At 43.4% G+C, this 25,548-nt stretch overlaps 2 protein-coding genes and 1 pseudogene across 2 annotated transcripts in view; 1 reads left to right on the top strand and 2 right to left on the bottom strand.

Moving 5' to 3' along the window:
* The window catches only part of Ftl1l5 (ferritin light chain 1 like 5), a 576,109-nt gene that overhangs the window by 70,438 nt on the left and 480,123 nt on the right, over window positions 1–25,548 (bottom strand). The gene's annotated exons all lie outside the window — the stretch shown is intronic.
* On the top strand, window positions 2,854–21,095 carry Zfp763 (zinc finger protein 763). The gene is given in 4 exon segments (NM_001108063.1): window positions 2,854–2,951; window positions 16,717–16,843; window positions 17,031–17,085; window positions 17,994–21,095. Coding segments are annotated over 4 exon segments (1,764 nt in total). The 5' UTR covers window positions 2,854–2,930; the 3' UTR covers window positions 19,555–21,095.
* Gapdh-ps24 (Glyceraldehyde-3-phosphate dehydrogenase, pseudogene 24) lies at window positions 19,853–25,348 on the bottom strand (annotated as a pseudogene).

The raw sequence follows: 25,548 nt of genomic DNA, 5'->3' as shown, positions 1-25,548 counted from the left end.
TACTACAGCAAGATACTATTTTAGTTAAAATGTTTAGATATGTTTATTTTTTATGTCTGAATGGTTTCCCTGCGTGTATATATGCTCAACATGTGAATGTTTGGTGCCTCCTTGTGGAAGAGGACTCTAGATTTGTGGAACTGAGGTTGTGGGTGGTTTTGAGCCACGAACCTGCTTGCCAGAAATTAGACCCATGTCAGGTGCGACTATAAGTGCTCTTAACCTCTGCACTGTTTCTGTAGCCCCAACAGCTCAGTTTTCAAGCAGGACTTCATTAATACTGGAGCAACTGTCCTTCTGAGTGGTCAATAGCTGTACTTGGAAACCTGTACCAATATAGATAAGGACTAGAGGAATATTATTTTGGACCTGTCTCCAGGGCTATTCATTTCCATGGGACTACAGGACACCTCAAATTTTCCTCCAACTTGTGTAAGTCTTTTTTCTTTTCTTTTCTTTTTCTTTTTTCTTTTTTTCGGAGCTGGGGACCGAACCCAGGGCCTTGTGCTTGCTAGGCAAGCGGTCTACCACTGAGCTAAATCCCCAACCCCTTGTGTAAGTCTTCTGTTCTCTAGATCAGAGAGGCTGCAAAAAGCAAGTGCCAGACGTTGAGGACAGTGGAAAGCCAAGATGGACGGGAAATGCCATCAGTGTTCACAAGAGAAGACACATGGTCAACAAGAACCCCGACTCATAAAATAACTGGTAAAAAGCTAAGAAAGCTTGGGATTCCTCCCAAGTACACAGTGTTTCATGGAGTGGAGTCTAAATTTGCCTTAACAGCAGCAGATATAATAACAGTTATAAATAACAAAGACAATGATGATGATGGTGGTGGTGGTGGTGGTGGTGGTGGTGGTGGTGGTGGTGGTGATGGTGGTGATGGTTATTTTTGGCCACCCATAATGGTCTTATATCCCAAAGGAAAAGTATAGCTAGAGAAGAAAATGATTGGTGTGAGACAAAGCAGAGCTACCCTAGACTTTGAAAGAGTAAATGATGTAGGAAAATCACAGCCAGCCCAAGTATAATGCAAAGATAGGCTCTGTCTAAAACTCTTTAGGTAAGATTGCCTAAATCTATCAGCTGCATCCCTACTTCATGCTCTGGTTTTCCCCCTCCTCTTTTCTTTTAACACTGTTGATGCCCAGCGGTTGCCATCCAACATCTCTGTCATCTCGCCATCCTTGTCATCAATTCCATCAAGAGATACTTTCTTCAAATTGTCCTTTGCTTCTCACCACATTCTTTTTTTTTTTTTTTTTTTTTTGGTTCTTTTTTTTTTCTTTTTCAGAGCTGGGGACCGAACCCAGGGCCTTGCGCTTCCTAGGTAAGCGCTCTACCACTGAGCTAAATCCCCAGCCCCCGCATTCTTAATATATAACCATCAGTGGTTCTTTATTTTCTTTTAAGAACCCAAGCAAACATCCACTGCCCCCCCCCCCCTACTTGCTGACACTAAAAACAAGCTGAAATCCTACTCCTGGTACTAAAAACCCAAAACCTTCTCTTGAAACAGATAAACTAGGGAATCTTGTGCTCCGTCTTAGCAGTGATTAGCCCCAATATCAGTAAAGAAATATTCATTCAGGATGACTGATCATCCTTCTGCAGCCCTAAAAGCTTTTGGGGAGCACAGCACTCCCTGGAGAGTTAATGCAGAAAAATTTAAAAAGGCAAGATGTTCTAGGGATGAGCATATAAAAGGTAGTGGTAGCCGAGAGTCTAAGAGTCCTTAATACAACTCTGCTCCGTGCACCCAAGGTAACCCTCTTGGGAAATCTCCATTATGAGACCTTGAGGAGTCTCATAAAAGCCCTCCTTTGGGCTCCTTTCCATCACCTTCTCCACTTGGCCGTCTAAAGGCCAGGGCACAATCAAGACATGGTATATATTCAGTCTCCACCACAGCGTCCTCTTCTGGAGACACAAGAACCTGTATGTGAGGGTTCAGCACTACGGAATGACTGTTTCTCACTACGATCTGAAGGCTGTGATTATGTTTATGTTTGTGGATATAGACATTCCTCCGGACTCTGAGCCAAGGAACTTTTTGGTCTGAATTGAAGTTACTCTTCATATGTCTTGAAATCTATGTTGAACATTGTTGCTATATGATTCATCTCTCTGCAATTCAATAATTGTATTCATTGGTTGTTACTTTAATTTTATTAGTGAAAAGGGGATTGGTTGAGTAGCAGTGCATAGTGGCCCCTGCCTTTAAATTCCAGCACCCTGGAAGCAAAGTTCCCGACAAGCCTGGTCTGTATGCGAGCACTTGGACAGCCACAGCGGCTTAACAGAGATTCTCCCTCAAAAAGAACAATAAAAACAAGTAAACAAAATCAATAAATTGAAACATAAGGTATGAGCGAGCTTTACAACACTTTTGCCTCATTCCAAGTTCATGAGTTTGCATAGTAGGCCCTCCTTGTTCCTGTCCCTAGGGATTCCTTTGATTCTGTGGGTTTTCCCATTAAAAGTTTGAATCAGGATAACCCAGGACACTGTTTGTGAGCAAAGCAATAGAGGGCCCCAGAGTTCACAAGAAGAGTCCATAAGAGTGTGAGCCACCGCAAAACGTAGCTGTCCCCCTTAAATGTAAAGTTAAAAACAAGGTCGGAACCGGCTTAGCCCACCTTAAAAAACAAAACGAAAACAAAATACGGGCTTACAAAAGAATCTGCCATTCTAACTGCATTGGGGAAGACGAATGTTACTAATTAAGGCATTTAAGCTCGAGGTAGTCACCATCTTTCCGCAATCGGGGATGCTGTTACTGCTGCTCCTGAACTGTCCAATCAAGAACCCGTATATTCGGAAGGCCCCGCCCTTGCCGCCATGTTTGAGTCTTGTGTTGTTGGGAAGGTCTGTGGTTTGGGGTCTGGACTATCTCTCCTGCTTTTAGGCCTATTAGGAAGAACACCTGGATGCATCTGAAAGAGGAAATGGTGAGTGTGCCTTGGGCTCCTGGAGTCGTAAGTGAAAGATGCGTGACACTGCAGAGTCTGTGGCGCTGTTGTCGGCTGTTCCCTTGGTGCTGTGCAGCCGACTGTGCCCTGGAGCCTCGGTGATCCCCAAAGCTCTGGGATTGTGTGCAGAGCAGGCGGCCGGGCACCGGAGCTCTCCCTGTTCTGCCCTAGGGAAGCTACTTCGTCCCAGGCCCCTCTCTTCATGGGGTGAGTCCTCATGGAACCTGCGCCTCCGCAGACACTGCAGCAATGACAGGTTGAGCCCAGACTGTGGTGTAAGGGGACTTGGGTGGTGTGAGCAGTTGCTCATTTGCCCTTACAGGTATGTCTGCTGCTTTACTCTCAGCGCCTTTGCAAATTATATTTTTCTTAGTACTGGAACTGAACACTAGGCCTGGACAAGGACTTTGGCTTTAGGCTACGTTCCTCGAACCCCAATTTATGCGCGCGATATGTGTGTGTGTGTGTGTGTGTGTGTGTGTGTGTGTGTGTGTGTGTGTTCTGACCTTTTGAAAATGAGATTAAAGAGTATTTAGTTATGCCCTCTGTAATTTTTCAATCTTAGAGTAAGTAGAGAAGTACTTTGATTTTTTTTTTTTTCCCCACTGACCAATTCTGAGGCCAAAGTTTGGGTTTTTAAAATGCTTTCCCAGACTTGGTGTTTGTGAGCCCTGTGAAGGACATCAGATGCTTGTGAACGTACTTCGTTTGCTTGTGTGCTCGAGGCCGCTTCTCCAAATAGAATCAGCTGTGACTGGAAGTATTTGATTAGTATTTACTAGATGATATTCTTTGGGGTGGGGAGAATTTAGTATTTTCAGTAGAATATTTATTTGTACAATCGATTTCTGTCAGCTCATGGACTTGAGTACTCAATTTCCTTACCATTTGAAGTTGTTGTCGCTGAAATCTTTTTACCCTTTTGCTGGTAATTCTTTTCCTGTTACTATGAATGGTATTTTGTTCCTGATTTTCTCTTTCACTCTAATCTTCATTGGAGTAGAGAAATGATATTGCTTACTGTATATTGATTTTTACCTCCTGCTATGTTTTAAAAAGTATTAAATGCTATAAAAATTATTACTCTTTAAAATTCTCTCTGTATTGTATTCATGTTCAAATTTATGGGGATGCAGAGTACTAGATAATTTTAGCTAATTATAGGTAAAATACCGAGAAGTTGCATATTAAAATGAGAAAGAAATTGGAGAGGGTCACATTGTCATAGAACAGTATACTATTACTTGAAAATTAAATTATTTGTACAATGAATTTTTTAAAACTTGGGGTAAACAGTATTTAGAAAAGAGCACTTTTGATTTTCTAATAGAAGTTGAAAAGAAAATTAAAAGGAAAGTGTAGGGTCTCCAGAGATGGATGGCTCAAGGGTCAAGAATGCTTACTACTTTGACAGAGGACTTGGATTCTGAGCCAGGTTGGACAGCTCACAGACACCTGTAAATCCAGCTCCTGACATTCTCCTCTGGCCTCTAGAGCCTGCGCACGAATCGTGTACACACAGACATATGCAAAGACATATAAAAAAAATAAATCTTAAGGAAGGAAAATCAAGCAAAATATAGTTTATTGCAATGAGAGCAGTTACACATAAAAGACTTAGAAATTTTTGTTAACGATTGTCCATTTCAATGTCAGGTGTGTGTTTGAGCCATTGCTGATCATAATGAAATCCTGAAATTCCACCAGTTGCTTCTCGGTTACTGGTGCGGCTTTGGAAGCCACTCCCAAGTCCATTGCTGAGGTTTTTCACTGGCATGATCTCATGCAGAACATGTGTGGGCAGCCACAACTATTGTTAACTTATGTACGCTGCAGCCGTGCCATGCCATGCACTGGGAACACAGCATTTCACGTTACTCCAGCCGTTAGATTTCCACTTCAGGAAGGAGGTAGGTGTTGCTGTGATAGGCCTGACCATGTTTTTGTTTGGAGGAATGTAGATTTGGGAACTTTGGCTTTAGAATGCCATGAGACATTTAAGTGGGACTTAATGGGCCATCCTAGTAGGAGTAATGAAGACATTGGTGCTGAGGGTGATTTGAACTCAGGAGCTCGTTCTTATGATGTTTCCATGAAGAATGTTGCTGCTTTTTATCCTTGTCTGAAGAGTCTGCTGAGGAGAAAGTAAAGAGATTTATCTTAATTGCATTGACAAAGGAAGTCTCAGAAAAGCTCAGCATAGATTTTGTCCTCTGGTATACTCTCATGGAGAGCATTTTGAACAAGCATAGCCAGTTTAGGAAGGGAAAATACAAAATGATTAGTTCAAGTAATAAAAGGGCACCAGGAGGTACAGTGGAGCTAAATCCTGTATTTGAGGAGATTAACAGATTAAGGGAGTGGTTAGTTTGGGGCAAGATCCCACTAGCTAAGCTTAGTTTATACATTTGCCATTGAACTAGGAATAGTTATATCATGTTGGCATTATTATTACTTGCCTATTGTTTTCATTTGGACTTTTAATCTGGAATGAACTATAATCCAGAAATGGAGGACACAGACTTTTGACCCAGATCTTGAGGAACAGTGTCCATGAAAAGCATAGGGCCAGGCATAGTAGTACATCCCTTTAATCCCAGGAGACAGGCAAGCGGATCTCTGAGTTCAAGGCTAGCCTAAGGTAGTTCTAAGTAGAGATGTGGTGGTACACACCTTTAGTCCCAGAACTGAGGAGACAGAGGCAGATCTCTGAGTTCAAAGTCTACAGAGCAAGCTCCATGACAGCCAAGCTTAGGCAGTGAAGAAGCGGAAAAACAGAAAGCTGGTAGTGATATAATAGCACAAGGGGGCCATGACCCAGCCAAGCAAGCATCAGAACTCAGAAGCTTTGGCCATGTGGTTCTGGCTTTAGAGTCAAGAGTAGAAGGGACTACTGGGACAATTGATGTTAGTCAGCTGGAGCTAAGAAATTAGTGGTGATTAAGAAGAGACCAGCATCACTGAGGTGAAGTTTTCAGGAAAGTTTTATCTAAGAACACAAGCTGTGGTCCAGAGATAACTAAGGTTATATCTTGTGCTGCAGCTGGATTTGGTAATGTGGAATATATAATGGTTTTGAAGCCATGAAGGGATCATGGAGAGCAGCTGAGGCTTGGCACTGTGAGAGACCAAGGAAGGCCATTGGTGAAGGTGCAGTGTCAGTTGAAGCATGGTACCATGAAGGGAGCCCATGAGAGGCCATTGGTGAAGCCTAGTTGCAGCAGAAGACTACAGCACACTGGAGATGCCAGTACCATGGGATGATAACCAAGAACAGCAGCAGCAGTGGAGCAGAGTCAACCAGAGCCTAGAGTGCTACATTGGGCAGAGCTGGAGAAGTGACACTAGCCTTTTGGAGGACCTCAAAGGATCATGTGTAGATCCCAGACATTGGAACAAAAAACTGTAAAGTCGAAATTGCCTTGGATACCCCAAGATATGAAAGATACAGGCTGAGGAAAGCTGCTATCAGGGAGTGAAAACAGCACAAAAGAAATGAAGTTTGTTTTTGCTGGATGCCAGATCTGTCAACAACAGTCAACAAGGATGAAAGGAGTTAGAGATCTGAAGAGTGCTTTGACATTGGACATGGAGACATGGAGTTTGGAGTTTGACCAACTATTATTTTCTTGCTTTGGTCCAGTATTTCCTTGCTGTGATGTGTTAGAATAATTATGTATATCCTATGCCATGATATGTTGGAAGTATGTGATCTGTGTTTTGATTTTGATTTTATAGGAGATTACAGTTAAGAGATTGCATGAATCGCAAGAGAGACTTTGAACTTTGGACTTTCAACACTGATGAGACTGATAGACCATGGGGATTTTTCAAGTTGGACTAAATATATTTTTGCATTATGCCATGTCTAGGAGTGGCCCCCACAGAGTCATGTGTTTGAACAAGTCTATGGAGGCCAGAGAGTGGAATGTGGTGATTTGAATATGCTTGGCCCAAAAGAAGTGGTGCTGTTAGGAGGCGTGGCCTTGTTGGAGGAAGTGTGTCACTGTGGTGATGAGCGTTGGAAGTCTCCTACAATGCTCAGGCTGCACCCATTACAGAAGAGAGCTCCCTCCTTGCTACCAGAGGATGCCAGTCTTTCTCTGGCCCACAGTTGGATCAACATGCAGAATTCTCAGCTCCTTCTATAGCACCATGTCTGCCTGGATGTGCCCATGCTTCCTGCCATGTAAACCAACACTGATTAAATGTTGTCCCTTATACAAGTTGCCTTGGTCATGGTGTCTTTTCACAGAAAGGGAAACCCTAACTAAGACAGGATGCTACTGGGGGCTCTCTGACCAGTAACCTATATGATGATGACCAGTCCCTATGGCATTTGGGAGCAACATTGTTCACTTATATGTGGTACTTCTTTTTGTTTAGATCTATGTGGGCTTGTGGCCAGCCTGGTCTGCATACAGAGTTCCAGGCCAACAAAGTCTACATAGTAAGACTTTGTTTCCTATTCCCTTCAGGAAAAATGTATTTTAAATTAGCTTACAAATTAGTGGTGTTTCATGATTCTACTTCACACATCTTTAGTTTTGGTAACCCAGTTCCTAAACCTCTTTTGTTCTAATGCTCCATCCACATCCCTCCTTAACTCTTCAGTATTTTCTCACTGTTCACTCATTGCACATGTTCTACTAACCCCTTGATTTGTAAGATCAGAAGTGCCCAGATAACTTCTTGTGAATTTCATTTTGTTTAAGTCCTTTTCGGCCCTTCCTTTTCCTATCTCTGTCATTCCCAAACCTGTTTGAGCCCTTTTGTCCCCAGTATTCCCTCTTTCCTTTCATTTATTTATTTATTTGTTTATTTATTTATTATTTATACACCATACAACTTTCTGCCTGCATGTATGCCTACAAGCCAGAAGAGGGCACTAGACCTCATTACAGATGGTTGTGAGCCACCATGTGGTTGCTGGGAATTGAACTCAGGACCTCTGGAAGAGCAGTCAGTGCTCCTAACCACTGAGCCATCTCTCCAGCCCCTCCTCTTTACTTTCAGTTTACCCATATACTATCCCTTCATAATCCTCCCGCCGCCACCCACCTCCCCCAATAGCCTACTTTTGCTTTCTTATCCTCCGTATATACTCAGAAACACAAAAACAAAAGATTACAACCTAGAAACTTCATCGGAGGAAGACCTCTCAGGGCTTTTCTTTTTGAGCTTGGGTGAACCTCCTCAGTATAATTTTGTTAGTTCCATTTATATACCTGAAATTTTCATGAAAATTTCATTCTTCTGTACAGCAGAATAATATTCCATGGTACATATATACCATATTTTCATTATCCATAAGTTAGGGAATATCTAAGTTGATCCTAGTGCCTACGTATTATGAATTGGTCAGCAATGAATATGGTTTTGCAAGTGTCTCTATAAGATACAAAGTGCTTTGGACATACAGGAGTGGTACAGCTAGGCCATATGGTAAATCTATTTCAAGTTTTTAAATTTTTCATTTATTTTTATTTATATGGGTACTTTTCCTGCATGTGTGTCTGTAGACAGCAAGTATGTAGTATCTATGGAAGCCAGAAGAAAGTATTGAATTCCCTGCTCTGGAATTTCAGACAGTTATGAGATAGCCTGTAAGTGCTAACAATGTAAGGAGATAGCCTGTGAATGCTAACAATGTAACCTGGGGCCTCTGGAAGCCCTTCCTGTGCTCTTAACTGCTGAACCATCCTTTCAGCCTTATTTATTTATTTATTTTTAATTTCAGAAACCTCCAGACTGGTTACCAGAGTACCAGAGGTCACAGGCTAGTTTACATTTTCTCCTTGTACCTACAGTCAGCCCAGCATCCTTTCTATGTCTCATGAGAGCCTTTTGACTCAGGCGACAGATTCTTAATGCAGTTGCAAGGTCCAGACAAATGAAACTAGATCATGATGGTATACATGATCCAAATGGTGCGGTTGGCTCTCGCATACTCACACCTTTGAGTCTGGTTTACCCACACCCCCACCACCAGGCAGGGCCAGCTCCAGTGTGTGCTCAACTCCAAATGGATTAAGAACCTTGACACACAACTTGATATCCAGAAGTTTCTAGATTAAAAACTTGATAGGTACACTTCAGTTTACAGGTTCGGGTAAGGACTTTCTAAGTAGGACTCCAGTAGTTTGAACTAACAAGTAAACCAAATGGGATTTCATGAAACTGAAAAGCTTATATACAGCAAAATAAGGGGTTGGGTGAAGAGGCAGCCTGCAGAATGGAAGAAAACCAATTACACGTCTAATTGGATTAGTGTCTAAGGCGTATAAAACAATTTTAAAAACAACTAAAAAATATCAAACACCAAGTAAAATGTAGACTGTATCCCCCCTCCCCCAACACACACACAGGCCTGGCAATGGTCAAAGAAGACACCTTGTTGGTAGTGGTGTCCTACATCATCAGCTGATGGCAGGCAGTCCTTTGTTCATCCTAGCGTGATACCTCACTTGGTGGCCAAAGCACTGTTATGCCTAGGACTCATAAAAATCAGATTAAATCAAATCTTCCTCCCGAGCTGTGCAGGAGGATGAAGACAGGGCGAGAACTGCAGACAGCCATGCCGTGAACAGACCTGCCCTCCAGTGCATGGCATAGGGAGGCATAGTCACCACTGAACTGCCACACTGGCCAGCATGGATGTCACCCAGGGGCCTGCCAGTCTCATGGCCAGCCTGTAGCAGAAGCAGCCACAATGTGACACCTGCAGCAGCACTAGGAAAAGAGGGCCCTGCACCCTGCCCAAGCACACACTGGAGCTGGCCCTGCCTGGTGGTGGGGGTGTGGGTAAGCCAGACTCAAAAATGTGAGTATGGGAGAGCCAACCGCACCATTCGTCTACCATGGGGTGGTGTGCATGAAGAGATGATGCCCCCTGCACCCCCTCACCACCTCTGGCAATCAGGAATGCTTCCCGGAGGGTCATTAGCCCGGGAGAGCTATGCCTGCCCCTTACCAGCTGCAGCACTCAGCTGTGCACCGCCCCCGGGCATTACAGCAGCGCTGGCCATCTATCCCCGAGGGCAAGAACATGGGAAAGCTGGCCCTGCCACTCTTATGTGAGGTGGCCTGGGTCGAGGGGAGATGCCACCTGTGGGAGTCAGGGTCGTGAGAGCAGGTGAGCTGAGCCTGGCCCTCACCAGCTGTAGCACTAGGGAGAGTAGGGCCCTGTACCTCACCTGGGCAGTGCAACTTGTTTCCTGTGAGGTGGTGTGGGGAGAGGTGTGGTCCCCGCGCCCCCATCCCCCGCCCCTCTCCAACTGCAGCAGTCAGGAGACCTGGCCCTGTTCCTTGCCAGCTAGAGCACTCAGGAGGGCAGGCACTGTGCCTCACCTGGGCAGCACAGTAGGGATCTGGCTCTGCCCACTCATCTACAATGAGGTGGTGTGGGCGCTGGGGTGCTGCTCTGCCCATCTCGCCTGGAGAGCTGGTTACAAAGGCATGGGAGCAGGAGCGCTAGCCCTGGCCCCTTACTGGCTTCCAGGACCCAGGGGACTGAGCCTTGCACTTCACCTGGGCAACCCAGTGGTGTTGACGCTGATGGCAATGGCACGAGTCAGCCCCCAAGGGGTGAGAACAAGAGAGCTGTCTCCCCAGCCCCTCACAGACTGTAGCACTTGGGAAAATGGGCCCCAGGCCTTGACTGGGCAGCACAGTGGAGCTGGATCTGTAGGCATGGGTGCAGGGGATTAGCTCTGAAAGCATGAGCGTCGGAAAGCTGATTCCATCAAAGCTGATCCCCCGCCCTCCTGCCGATGGTAGCATTGGGTGGCCAGCGCTGAGAGGCTCACTCTAGTGGTGAAGGTAAGGGAGAGCCAGCGGCTGAACAGCTCAGCTACCACCCAGGCCCAGATCCAGAGCTCTGAATTAGCCCACCCCAAATCTCTATCACCTGCAGCCAGTTGTGATGTATGAAGGGCCAGCCCTGCTGCTCCAGAGCTGCAGGACCTCCATGACACTGGACACCAACAGGATAACGAGAAGGAGTCCCGGTGAAGATCCAATATTGATGATGTCACAGCAGTCAGATCTCAAACCAGACCAGTGACTCACTGCAACGACATTTGCTAGTGAAGATTGTGTGGACAGAAAACTATACTGTGGGGCACACTGACAAACTACCGCTTCCATGATGAGACATGCTCTATGCTTTGTCTTTTGCTGCTTGTGTTGTTGCTTTGTGGTTTTTGGCTTTAAGGGCAAAGGGCATGTATGAGGGAACGGAGATGAGCAGTACTGGGTACATGACGGGGAACTCACAAAGAATCAATAAAAGTTGAAAAAGAAAAAGTGTGGACTGTGACATCCAGGCATGGTAGCCATTGCCTTTAATCCTGGCACTCAGGAGGCAAAGGCGAATGGAACTCTTGAGTTCAAGGCCAGCCTGGTCTACAGAGTGAGTTCCAGGACAGCCAGGGCTACACAGAGAAGCCCTTTCTTTAAAGCCCGGAAGAAGAGGAACAAGAAGACAATGATCACAACTGTGGAACTGAACAGAACGTTCTCATAAGAAATGCAGATGACTGGTACATACTTAAAAGGGTTCAGCATGCTCAGCCATTAGGAAATACAGATGAAAATGGATGGGTGTGCCTCATCCATTGGAGCATGGTCGGCCTACTTGTAGGCACAAAGGCCATCAGGAAGTGCATCTCGAGAGCTCCTCCCAAATCTGTGCTGGAATTTGACTGGCCTAATCTAAAGTGTTGTGAAAATTTCATACTTTGACGCATCTATGATAAAGAGATTGTTTTGATGTGGGATAATTGAGCTCTTAAGAATAGGTGCCCTGTTTTCTTGGTATTTTTGTCCACTTATTTTCTTCCGTAAAATCACGTCTTCATCCTTGTCAAGAAACTTAATATGTCATTTTCATAATGCATCTGGTTTTAATCATATGAACTCCTAAGTATGTTTAAGCATAATACTGTAAATAATGGTTTTCCTTTAAAAAAAATTCTTTGAAGGGTACAATTCATCTTAATGAGCTTTCAGCAAAAACTAGCTAATACTGGATTGGTCCAATTTCCATATGTCCTGGATGAGTACTGGTTTGTATTTGACTAGACATAGGTCTTTGTTAAGGGTTTTCTAAGGGGAGGAACTTATTTCCATCATTTGATGCAGGGGTGTGGAGGGTGTCCCAGATTGCTACCATGTGCTTAGGTGCCTAGTTGAGTGGTGTATGTACATCACCCAAGACAAGTGAAGTCCCATTCGCTAAAGCCTTTTCTATGACTTATTATGTTTGTGGCAACTTCCAGTTGGAGAACACAAACCCCCAGTAAGCCTCTTATAAAGGCATTGACCCGTGAGTTGAGTTACTGTTTGGATGAGAGTTGGGGAACATTTATCTAGTAAAGAGAGTCAAGGAAATGCTATGATTTGAGAGAGCCTGCTTCCTTGGGAGTTGATTAGGAAATAGGAGAGAAATGATCCGTAAAATGACTGTTAGTCCATAATTGGAGAGAACAGGTTATTGCAGCTTACGATACAAAAAAGGGCTCTTGAGTCCTCAAGTGTACACATTGTACTAGGGTAGAAGAAGAGAGATTTGAAAAGGTCACAAGATGTTAAGGCACGGGAAGGAGGATGAAAGTTACTCATATTAGACAGTCATTAGCCTGACAGTTTGTCTTAACCAGCAGGGTCTGATTTGCCCAATTCGGTGAGCTAGCTACCTTGAAATGGCCTGACACCGCCATGACCCTTAATTATATAATGTAGGCCAGAAGTTTTAAAGAGATAAGGAGTACTCACGCGAAGGCTCCCCAGTCAGAGGCTTGCTCTCTTGGGGTGACTGTGGAACTTGTGACTCAGCAATTACTCCTGGGGAGGAGTGGCTTAGTTTGCACCTTGCTCAGCGCAGCACAAAGCCATTTCCACCATTGTTCCTCAGGATTACGTGTGACCAGCGACACAGTAGCTTGTAATTGTTTTCCACAGTCTGTGCCCACAAAGAGCTTTTTCTCTTTGTTCTTTTACTTTCCTACTTGTCTCCATGAGCACACACTAACTCCTGAGGCAGGGACACTCTGTAACTCACACGCATGTTGTTGTCTCCCCCCCACCCCCCGCTAGGTCCGCACTGTGGTGCCCCAAGATATCTGCTAGATATCTTGGCGGAAACACATCCCAACTCCTCGGCGGCCCAGTGTCTCTTGCCACCACACACTTTCCTACATTCAAACCGTCACATAAAAGAACAAACAACACAATAACCTTTGACCCAATTGGTAAGATATAATTGCCCACTTAAACATACAAAGCCCAGTACCATCCATCCCTTGAGAACATTAATAACAACCTGTAAATACACAGAGAGAGATCTTTACATCAGCCTCCATCGTCCTGCCACAGGTTCTCCCTCTCCTATCTCCTGTCTCTTCCTTTCCGTTCCAGTCTCCTCTTCCTTCAAACTTCTCTCCCGCCCATCCTTCCTTCTCCAACGTCAGGCCTCCTTCTATCCTGTACCTGCCCCACACCTGTACTTTACAAATTCAATGGGGAGAAGGTTCTGGTGAAGTCACCTGATTCCTGACTAGGCAGCTGTCCTTGGGGCATTGGAATTAACATCAAAATACACATAACTTCAGGGCAAACCACTACAGAAGGGAGCCCGGCTTGGGTATCACTGTGGCATTCAGCCCCAGCAGGTCTATGCACGTCCTTGCTCACAGAAGCCCATTTAGGCAGTCCAAGTAGAGGGAAAAGGCATCCGTCCAATGGCAGGGAGCAGAGACCAAGGCAGCCCCTGTTACACTTGCTAGGGGAACCCCATGAGCACCAAGCTGCACATTTGCTATAGATTCTTTATGATCTTGTCTAAATGTATGTCAGTGTGTGAGAGACTTAGTGCCAGTGGATGCCCGAAGAAGTCGGACCCCCCTGGAATTAGAGTTACATGCAGTTATAAGGAGAAGTGGGTTCTGGGAACACACTCCACTCCTGTTAAGAGGAATGGTTACTTTTAACTGCTGAACCATCTCTCCAGCCCTTTAAGAAATGTAGCTGCAAAGTTTGGTTGCAGTACTGCGGCATAAGGGTACTGGTTTCTGGCTTCCTTTTGTTTTAGAGTTGAAAAAGGAGTTTAAAGAAGGGTAACATGACCAGATGATTCTGATCGATAGGCTGGTTTGGGATAAGTCTTTGTTCACAGCACACGTTCTTTGCCATAATTCATCAGAATGTGGTCATAGCCGTGGCCTGTTATACATAAGCATATGACAGAAAAAAAGAGTATTCTTTTTTTTTTTTTTATCTTTATTAACTTGAGTATTTCTTATTTACATTTCGATGGTTATTCCCCTTCCCGGTTTCCGGGCAAACATCTCCCTAACCTCTCCTCCTCCCCCTCTATATGGTCTTCCCCTCCCCATCCTCCCCCCATTACCACCCTCCCCCCAACAATCACGTTCACTGGGGGTTCAGTCTTGGCAGGACCAAGGGCTTCCCCTTCCACTGGTGCTCTTACTAGGCTATTCATTGCTACTTATGCAGTTGGAGCCCAGGGTCAGTCCATGTATAGTCTTTAGGTAGTGGCTTAGTCCCTGGAAGCTCTGGTTGCTTGGCATTGTTGTTCATATGGGGTCTCGAGCCCCTTCAAGCTCTTTCAGTCCTTTCTCTGATTCCTTCAACGGGGGTCCCGTTCTCAGTTCAGTGGTTTGCTGCTGGTATTTGCCTATGTATTTGCTGTATTCTGGCTGTGTCTCTCAGGAGAGATCTACATCTGGTTCCCGTCGGCCTGCACTTCTTAGCTTCATCCATCTTATCTAGTTTGGTGGCTGTATATGTATGGGCCACATGTGGGGCAGGCTCTGAATGGGTGTTCCTTCTGCCTCTGTTCTAAACTTTGCCTCCCTATTCCCTGCCAAGGGTATTCTTGTTCCCCTTTTAAAGAAGGAGTGAAGCGTCTGCATTTTGGTCATCCTTCTTGAGTTTCATGTGTTCTATGCATCTAGGGTAATTCAAGCATTTGGGCTAGTAGCCACTTATCAATGAGTGCATACCATGTGTGTTTTTCTGTGATTGGGTTACCTCACTCAGGATGATATTTTCCAGTTCCATCCATTTACCTATGAATTTCATAAAATCATTGTTTTTGATAGCTGAGTAATATTCCATTGTGTAGATGTACCACATTTTCTGTATCCATTCCTCTGTTGAAGGGCATCTGGGTTCTTTCCAGCTTCTGGCTATTGTAAATAAGGTTGCTATGAACATAGTGGAACACGTGTCTTTGTTATATGTTAGGGCATCTTTTGTGTATATGCCCAAGAGAGATATAGCTGGATCCTCAGGCAGTTCAATGTCCAGTTTTCTGAGGAACCTCCAGACTGATTTCCAGAATGGTTTTACCAGTCTGCAATCCCACCAACAATGGAGGAGTGTTCCTCTTTCTCCACATCCTCGCCAGCATTTGCTGTGACCTGAGTTTTTGATCTTAGCCATTCTGACTGGTGTGAGGTGAAATCTCAGGGTTGTTTTGATTTGTATTCCCCTTATGACTAAAGATGTTGAACATTTCTTTAGGTGTTTCTCAGCCATTGGGCATTCCTCAGCTGTGAATTCTTTGTTCAGCTCTGAACCCCATTTTTTAATAGGGTTATTTGTCTCACTGCGGTCTAACTTCTTGAGTTCTTTATATATTTTGGATATAAGCCCTCTATCTGTTATAGGATTGGTAAAGATCTTTTCCCAATCTGTTGGTTGTTTTGTCCTAACAACAGTGTCCTTTGCCTTTCAGAAGCTTTGCAGTTTTATGAGATCCCATTTGTCAATTCTTGATCTTAGAGCATAAGCCATTGGTGTTTTGTTCAGGAAATTTTCTCCAGTGCCCATGTGTTCGAGATGCTTCCCCACTTTTTCTTCACTTAGTTTGAGTGTATCTGGCTTGATGTGGAGGTCCTTGATCCACTTGGACTTAAGCTTTGTACAGGGTGATAAGCATGGATCGATCTGCATTCTTCTACATGTTGACCTCCAGTTGAACCAGCACCATTTGCTGAAAATGCTATCTTTTTTCCATTGGATGGTTTTGGCTCTGAAAAGAGTATTCTTATAGGTTCATTTGTAAAATGTGGCTATTGCCCGTGTACCTAAAACTAGTTCTGTTCAGATCCAGATAGTCTGGATGTGTTCTAACTTGTATTTGAATGGAGTTCAGACATCGGGAAGTGTGGCTACTGGAATAATGCATTTTGATTGTGTAAAGCAGGCATACTTGCATACTGGTGCATAGAGGTTAGTAGATTGACAATAAGTTACCAGGTACAAATTTTCAGAAATGGATATTTACACTGCCCAAGCCAAGTGTGGTCTCACATTGTTGTTATTCCCGATTCTTGCCCCCTCTGTGTTGTCCCAGTGTCCACTGCTGACCTCTTTATTCAGCACGGCTGCCTTGTCTGTGATCTGCTTGTCCAAGACTTTAAGACTGTACATTCCCCTTTCCTCTGTCAAATAAATCAGTCCAATGTCTTTTTAGTCAATGTCATCATAAGCCCTGAGCAGAATGAATCCAGACTTGTGGCAAAGGTAGGGCTCAAATGCCCTCTGTTTCTGATAGAGCTCCAGTTTCTCTCTAAAATGTCACAGATGGGGATGCCTGTCTGCATTCCTATCAGCATTCTTGTCTTCCAACTTTCACTAAAATGGCCTGGCCCTGTCGAGGTGGCAGATCTTGTCAAAATGGCAGTTAACACTAACCATTTCCCTATTGTTTTAGGAGCCAGTGACCTTTGAGGACGTGGCTCTGAACTTCAGTCCAGGAGAGTGGGCTCTGTTGGATTCCAGTCAGAAGAAGCTCTACAGAGATGTGATGACGGAGACCTTTCTGAACCTGATCTCCATAGGTAACAACACACTCTGCTTCTCTGCTTCTTCAGTGAGAGAACAGATGTTTCTTGTTCATCTGTGTGGTTTCATGAATTGAATATGGAAAGGGGACATGATGGTCACATCACGCTACAGAAAAAGGTAGACTATAAGTGTTTTCTAGTGCTGGATAAGTCATAATAGTTTCTTTTGATTGACTTCCAGGGAAAACAGAAGAAAACATTGAAGAGGACTACGCCAATGTCAGAAGAAATCTGCGGTAATCCACGCTCAAAGAGGGAGATTGGCATCAAATATTTGCAATTTGTTTTAGGAAATATGAAAACCAATGATCCAACTATATCTAAATGTAAATTGGTTCTTTGACAAATTTCTAAAACCTGCACTGAGTTTGTGCATCCACAGTTATTAAGGATTCCATTTAATATGTTACACTAAACAATATAAGACATTGTTGTATATATATATATGTGCATATATATGTATATATATAACACACTTCATGCACAAAAGGATTTAATATACTTTTATCAAGTTTTCTTTAGGATTTGGATATATATCAAGTATTGTGAATTTTAGTTTTAATTTGGCTCTAGCTTCAATAAATCTCATAAAGGATATTCAGATATCTCGATTGCATCATGCTTGACCCATATCCTTTGCATAAGCCATATTCCCCACTGTTAACTGGTATAGAAGATTTTAAACACTTGTTCTTTGATAATTTCATACACACATGCAGCACATCTAATCGTAGATCTCCCTTCCTCGCCATCTCCTCCAGCATCCTTCCTCACATTCCTCTTCCAGTAACTTCTTGTCTTCTTTTGAAAAGAAGGGTTTCTTTCTTTTTTTTTTTTAACTTTGTTTTTGTTATTTTACATAGCCCATGGGATCTCATTAGTATTACTTCTATAGGAATGGGTGCAGGCTATTTTAATGAGCATGGGCAACCCACAAGGGGCCAAAGTCCTGAAGAAAAAGTCCTTATAAGAGTAAACTCAACACTTAGAACAGGCTCTTTCGATGGGGCCTCCAGCTGGTGTTACTCTGCTCCTGCAACCACTCTATTAACAGGAGTTAACAACGTGAGCCACAGCTCCCAGCCCCTGGTGCTTCTCTTGGCTAATCATAAGATATTAAGTATGCCCTTTTCATATTTTGCAGAACTCAGACGATTGAGAGAGATTGTAAATCTGAAGATGGTTCTCAGCATGGAGAAGCCCACCACCGGATTCCAGGATATGTTGTTAACAAGGACATGTCTTCTGCATTAGCAGTGTATGAAACCAGTATGTGGGCAAGAGGCACCAATGGTCACTCCCTTTCACAAATGCATCTCACAGGTGAAACTGGAGAGAAACCATTCGAGAGTAAGAGACATATGCACGTAGCTTTTCAGTATGAGAAACAGGCAGATTTCACGTCTGAGCCCTTTCGCCTACTAGAAGGTCCTAGAGAGATAGTTTATAAAAAGAAACAACCTAGTGAAGCCTATGGAATTCTCACTTCTGACCAAAATTATGAGAGAATTTACAGTGAAGGTAGATATAATCAGTTTGAAAAAGCCATCCGGAGATATGCTTATTTTCAGATGTATGAAAAAATCCACACAGGAGCGAAACCATTTATGTGTAAGCAATGTGGAGAAGCCTTTGTTAATTTCAGCCAACTCATCCTCCATGAAAGAATCCATACAGGAGAGGAATGTTATGTGTGTAACCAGTGTGGAAAAGCATTCAGACACTATTCATACCTCCAGAAACATGAAAGAATTCACAGTGGAGATACGCCCTACGTGTGTAAGCAGTGTGGCAAAGCCTTCATTCGTTCCTCACACCTTCTCGTCCATGAAAGAATTCACACTGGAGAGAAACCGTACACATGTAAGCATTGTGGGAAAACATTCAGCCATCACAGCGCCTGCTACAGACACGAAATAATTCACACTGAAGAGAAACCCTATGTCTGCAAGCAATGTGGGAAAGCATTTACTTGTTCTACATCCCTTCGCAACCATGAAAGAATTCACACTGGAGAAAAACCTTACGCATGTAAGCAGTGTGGCAAATCCTTCATCCAACGTGACGCTTGCTACAATCATGAAAGAACTCACACTGGAGAGAAGCCCTACGTATGTAAGCAGTGCGGGAAAGCATTTACATGGTCCACATGCCTTCGCAACCATGAAAGGACCCACACTGGAGAGAAACCTTACACATGTAAGCATTGTGGCAAAGCCTTCACCCATTCCAGTACCAGGTATAGTCATGAAAGAATTCATACTGGAGAGAAGCCATATGTATGTAAAAAGTGTGGCAAGGCATTCATTCATTCCAGTCATCTGATCAGCCATGAAAAGATCCACACAGGGGAGAAACCATATCCATGCAAGCATTGTGGGAAAGCCTTCATTCAACGTAAGGCTTGTCACAATCATGAAAGAACTCACACTGGAGAGAAACCCTATGCATGTAAGTATTGTGAAAAAGCATTTAGGTGCTCCACGTACCTTCGCAACCATGAAAGAACTCACACTGGAGAGAAACCTTATATATGTAAGCATTGTGGGAAAGCTTTTACACATCAGAGTGCCCGATACCGTCATGAACGAATTCACACTGGAGAGAAACCCTATGTATGTAAAAAATGTGGGAAGGCCTTCAGCGATTGTAGCTACCTTGTGAAGCATGAAAGAATTCATTGGAAAGAAACCTTACATATGTAGGAATAGAGAAGCTTTTATGTGTTTCACATTCCTTGAAGGAGCTGACAGGAAAGAACTGAATAATTTACAGCAATGTATCTGGTGGCCTTGTCTGCACAATTTATGTGTTTGGAAGAAAGGTGAGAACAGCTCACAAGCAGGCTCAGTGGGTAAAGGTGCTTATTGCTAAACTTGATAACCTTGAGTTCCATCCCAGGGACCCATACAGTAGAAATAGAAAATTATTCTCAAAAATGAACCTGTGAATTCCATGTACACGTGTGGACTCACACACAAACACAATATTTAAAATGTGTGTGTGTGTGTGTGTGTGTGTGTGTGTGTGTGTGTGTGTGTGTAAAATAACTGAAACCTTCAAAAGTGTAGTTGTATCCCTGTTATACAAATATATATAGGACAAAATCCCATGGCACTGGGCAGGATAGGACGTGCCTTTTATTCTAGCACTGGGCTAGGTGGGGATGGGAAAGGTTAGAGAATTGTAATGGATGTAGTGGATTTGAACATCGCATGGGAAGTTTAGGATGAGCCAGTTATAAGCAAGTGGAATTTTCTTTGCAAGAAGAGAAAACAAAGGTAGAAAGATAGTTCAGAGCCCAAGCTGCCCTGACAGGACCCGAGTTTGTCTCTCAGCCTCAACATCGTGTGGCTTACAACCATTTGCAATTCCAACCCTAAGAACTGTAGAATACATGTGATACACATATATGTAAATAAAATAAGTCTTTTTTAAAAATTATATGTATAAAGCAAATAGGAGAAAGTTGTGTTTTTTTCAAAACAGAATATGAAATATCATGTAGTCTAATCTTATAAGAAAAATAAATATGGAGACTGGGCAAATTTATTTGCACAGAATATTTCTGGAAATAACCTGGAGTACAGTAAAATTATGGGCATTTTTATCATTGTTTGACTCTTATGTGAGCTCTTTGGTTTGCATTATTTTTTATAGTTCTGAAATAAGATTTGGTGAAGAATGTCATGATTTTGCCTGCTTATATTGCCTGGTGCTTGAACTGCTGAAGCTACCAAGACACTATCTCTAACAGTAGCAACCACAACCATTTAAAAGAGCATTTGCGTTGAGGTGATGTGAGTTGACTAATTAACTTTAGTCCAATGGGTGTTGTTTAAATAAAGTGAGGTAATGCTCTTTCTACTTTACTGTAGAGCTGTTTGACTCATTGAACTGATACATATGTAATAAAACAGACTTAATTTAATCTCGTTTGTTGGTAAGTGTGGTTCATTTGAGAGGGAAAATGTAAGCTTTTTAAAAGTACTTTCCTACTATATTATATGTCATTTTTTAAAAAATTATTAATTCCTTTGCAATTTCCTTGCATTTATGTGAAAAATGGAATGTTTCTGGTGTTTGTATAGATTTTATATTTTGTGCTTTTCATGTATGTGCTCTAAGAGTGTTTTGTTTCTTTTTCATTTATAGACGGGATCTTACTATGTATGCTTGGCTGGCCTAGAGCTCACAGAGTTCCTGCCTTTGCCTCCAAAAAGTTGACATTAAAACTTACACCACCACATCTGGCTCAAATGAGATTTGTGTATATGTGTTTTACAGGGGTTTTGTTTGTTGTTTGTTGTTTTGTTTTCATTTGTTTTTTTTTTTTTGTTTGCTTGTTTGAGAAAGGTATAGCTCGACTGTCCTGGTACTAACTCTGTACAACCTGACCTCAAGCATACAGATTCACCTCTGACTTCCAGTGGCCAGAGTTAAAGTGCACAAGCCAGTGCTTGGCTATGTTTTGCAGGGAGTTTTTTGGAGGAGAAATGATACAAAAAAATTGTTATTGGTGAGTGTGCATGTTTAAGCTGACCCTCATGTGGGTGCCTATGGAGGCCACAATTATCAGATTCTTGGAGTTGGAGTTTTAGGTTGTTGTCAGCTGAAATGGGTGCTGGGAACTGAAGTCGAGTCTGAAGTTGAGCAAGAGATCTTAACTGCCGAGCCACCTCTCCAGTCATTTAACTTTTCTGACAGTCTTATATACTTACATAATTAATTTTAGTCCTTTTTTCCTCTCCCACATTCCTTTCAGCTCCCTCCCTCTCCTGATGAGATCCTTAGCAAGTCCCCTTCTCTTCTCCACGTCTTTTGTGTGCCCCCACTAAGTCTAACTCAAGTTTCTTGCACAAGCATAGATTAGAAATGATCTTCTGCAGAGCAAATTGTCTGAGCGTACACCACTGAAAAGATGGCTGTTCCTCCCAGCAAGCGTGAATCGTCAATAGTATCTGTTATGTAGCCCTGGATGTTCTGGAACTGGCTATGCAGACCAAGTGTATAACACTGCTAACTCATGGAGTCCTGCCTACTTCTGCCTCCTATGCTGGGACTAAAGGTGTATTCCACTCTGCTCAGCAAGTTTTTACATGCTTTCGCTGCACTTTTTTATCCTCTATCCTTGTTCCACCCCCTCCTCTGTACATTCCCTGGGCCTGGGAGGGAGTGACCCATTTAGGAATCAATACTCTACCATGATTTATGGCACTTGGCCAGGTATGGGTTTCTAGCATCTCTGATGGAGAATGTGTAGGGTATTAATCTCTCATTGTGGGTGCTTACAAGATGGTTTGACAAGGTGAACATGTAGCGATATTGTAATAATTTCCCCCTCCCCTAGGACCTATGGCCTCACCAGCTACACGCTCTTAAACTGGGTTTGAAAAACTAAGTATGCATCTCTTGTCAACAAACAAAGCTTCCGGTACAGGGACACATCCAATTGAGTTGTTGGCCAAAGGGGTCCCATAGAAGTCCCAGGATGTTCCCAAGACAATAGGCTGTTGTCTGAAAACTGACAGCAAGGTCCCATGCTTAAGACAACACCTATACAACTCATTGAACATGGGGAGGAAGAGCTGCATAGGCGCCTACTTAGAATCCTCACTGCATCTTCTAATGTCTTTGGTATGGGAAGGCTACCAAGAAAGGAAATGAAAATTCCAACCCAGCCACAAACTATTTGATGTACCGTCTGTTCTGCCTGCAAAATATGCTAGGGCAATGCTAACACGAAGCCTGTGGGAGTAACCAATGTCCTTTGACTTATGATCCTCTCCATGATGTGGAGTCCATACCAATAATGGGTGACCAAGAACCAGAGACTAGATATTCCAGAGACCAAGGGAAAAATCAAATGTGTGTGTGTGTGTGTGTGTGTATGTGTGTGTGTGTGTGTGTGTGTATGCATATATAATGATATTCTGCTATATTCACAGATTGGTGCCTTATTTAGCCATCATCAGATAGGCATCTTCCTGCAGCACATAGAGACAAATACAGAGCTCTGCAGCAAGACATGTGGAGAGCATCTAAATGGGATGTCAAATCCCTCCCCTCAGAGCTCAGGAAATCCTGCAAAAGAAGGGTGGAAAGAGTGTAGAAGCCAGAGGGTGGAGGAAACCAGAACAAGACCCTCCCAATCAATTAAGCAAGGCTCATAGGAACTAAGAAAAACAGAAGCAGCAAGCACCAGATCTGCACAGCTCTGCACCAGGTCCTCTGCATATATATCTTATTTGGTGTTTTTATGGGACTCCTGAGTATCTGAACAGATGGGTCTCTGATTCTTGTGTCCTTTTTTTTGTTGGTTTGCCTTGTTCAACATTCAAATGTTTTTTTGTTTTATCTTATTACATGTTATTTTGTTATTTAAAAAAAAAACCACTATTGAGAAGAAAGAGGGAGCAAGGAGAGATGGGGCAGGCATGAGTTTCCTCCTGAGGAAATGACCTCAAATCCAGTCAGAAATGGGTTCTTCAGCCCTGTAATACTTATTGCACTGTTTTACTATTAAGGAACATGTTGCCTGATAGGTCGTTACTGTAGCTCACAGGACATCTACTTAGGCAAGGCTGTTGATATTTCTTCCCTTTCAGCCTACGTAACTGCTTCTGCCATTGTGAAGACTGGCCAATAGGTAGGCATCTTTCAGTTCCAGTTTGATTTCCCTGTGCCCTGTGGCAAAAATAAATAAATAAATAAACAAACAGTAACTCCAGCAGTAGGCTCTTAACAATCCCTGCTGGTCAACCAAGAGCAATGGCAACAGATTGTATTTGGCAGGGGATCTCTGTGGTATACCCCACACTTGGCACTTGGACTTTCATTGAGTAAACTGTGGCTTCTTGTAGGAATATTATTCATCCATTGAGGGTGGCTCCACTCATAGTCTAAAATTCATGTTTGGAATAAATTTATAATTTTCTAGATTTTTTTCATGTATGCTGTGTTCAGTTATTCCTTTCCCTACTTATCCCTGTCCCACCACCTCCCTGCTTAGACTTTCTTTTTTTTTTTTTTTTTTTTGGAGCTGGGGACCGAACCCAGGGCCTTGCGCTTGCTAGGCAAGCGCTCTACCACTGAGCCAAATCCCCAACCCCCTGCTTAGACTTTCTTAACTTCATTATTCCTTCCCTTCCAGTTTTGTATCTGATGGTTGTACCTTGCTCACTTGAGTGACCCCTTTCTATCTTCCTGACCCCTTATAGCACACAATGTTAAGTGCGCTGCTGCAGAAATGTGTAGGTAGGAGCTGCATAAAAGGGAGAACCTTAGGTGTTTGTCTTTCTGAGTCAGGCTTACCTCACTCGGTGTATTTTCTAAGTTGCTTTTCCTTCAATTTTCATGATTTCATTCTTTATCCATGAATTAAATTCCACTGTGTATATAAATATCAAGTTTTTGCTCTCTACTCAATAATTGATAGAGTTTCAGGCAGGTGCCACTTCTTTGAGTGCATAAGTGTAACTCAGGGTTTGTGCACAGGAATAGTGTTGCTAGGTCATACGGCCGTTCTACTTTTTTTTTTTTTTTAAAGAACCTCTACACTAATTTCCATCATGGCTGCACTAACCAATGTATACTTTTTTTTTTTTTTGAGGTGGGTGCAGGGAACTTTATTGATGATATTCAAGGGAATAGGTAGGGCTCCCTAGTTCCCTCCTGCTATTAAAGGGGTCTGGGATGGAAATCGTGAGACATGCTCAGTATTGGGGGCCGAGTGAGGACAGCAACCAACAGCCTCTTTCTTGCTCTCAGTGTCCTCACTGGGGTGGGTGGTCGAGGGCTTCTTACTCCTTGGAGACCATGTAGGCCATGAGGTCTACCACCCTGTTCCTATATTCATTGTCATACCAGGAAATGAGCCTTACAAAGTTGTTACTGAGAGCAATTCAGCCCCAGTGTCAAAGGTGGAAGAGTGGGAGTTGCTGTTGAAGTTGCAGGAGACAACCTGGTCTTCAGTGTAGCCCAGGATGCCCTTTAGTGGGCTCTTGGATGCCTGCTTCACCACCTTCTTGACGTCATCATACGTGGCAGGTTTCTCCAGGCGATATGTCAGGTCCACAATAGATACATTGGGGGTAGGAACACAGAAGGCCATGCCAATGAGCTTTCCATTCAGCTCTGGGATGATCTTGCCCACAGCTTTGGCAGCACCAGTGGATGCAAGGATGATGTTCTGGGCTTCCCCACAGCCATCACGCAACAGCTTTCCAGAGGGGCCATCCACAGTCTTCTGAGTGTCAGTGATGGCATGGACAGTGGTCATGAGCCCTTCCATGATGCCAAAGTTGTCATGAATGACCTTGGCCAGTGGGGCTAAGCAATTGGTGGTGCAGGATGCATTGCTGACAATCTTGAGGGAGTTGTGATATTTCTCGTGGTTCACACCCATCACAAACATGGGGGCACTGGTAGAAGGGGTAAAGATGATGACCCTTTTGGCCCACACTTCAAGTGGGTTCCGGCCTTCTCCATGGTGGTGAAGACACCAGTAGACTCCACGACATACTCAGACCAGCATCACCCCATTTGATGTTAGCGGGATCTTGCTCCTGGTCTCATACTAGGCACTTAACAATGTACCTGAAAGCTCTAGATCAGAAAGAAGCAAACACACCCAAGTATATAAGACAGCAGAAAATAATCAATCTCAGGGCTGAAATCAATAAAATATAAATAAAGAG

This window comes from Rattus norvegicus, chromosome 7 (assembly GCF_036323735.1).
Source record: "Rattus norvegicus strain BN/NHsdMcwi chromosome 7, GRCr8, whole genome shotgun sequence".
Taxonomy (NCBI): domain Eukaryota; kingdom Metazoa; phylum Chordata; class Mammalia; order Rodentia; family Muridae; genus Rattus; species Rattus norvegicus.
Note: the sequence above shows the minus strand (reverse complement) of the source record. Positions and strands in the feature narration are given on the sequence as shown.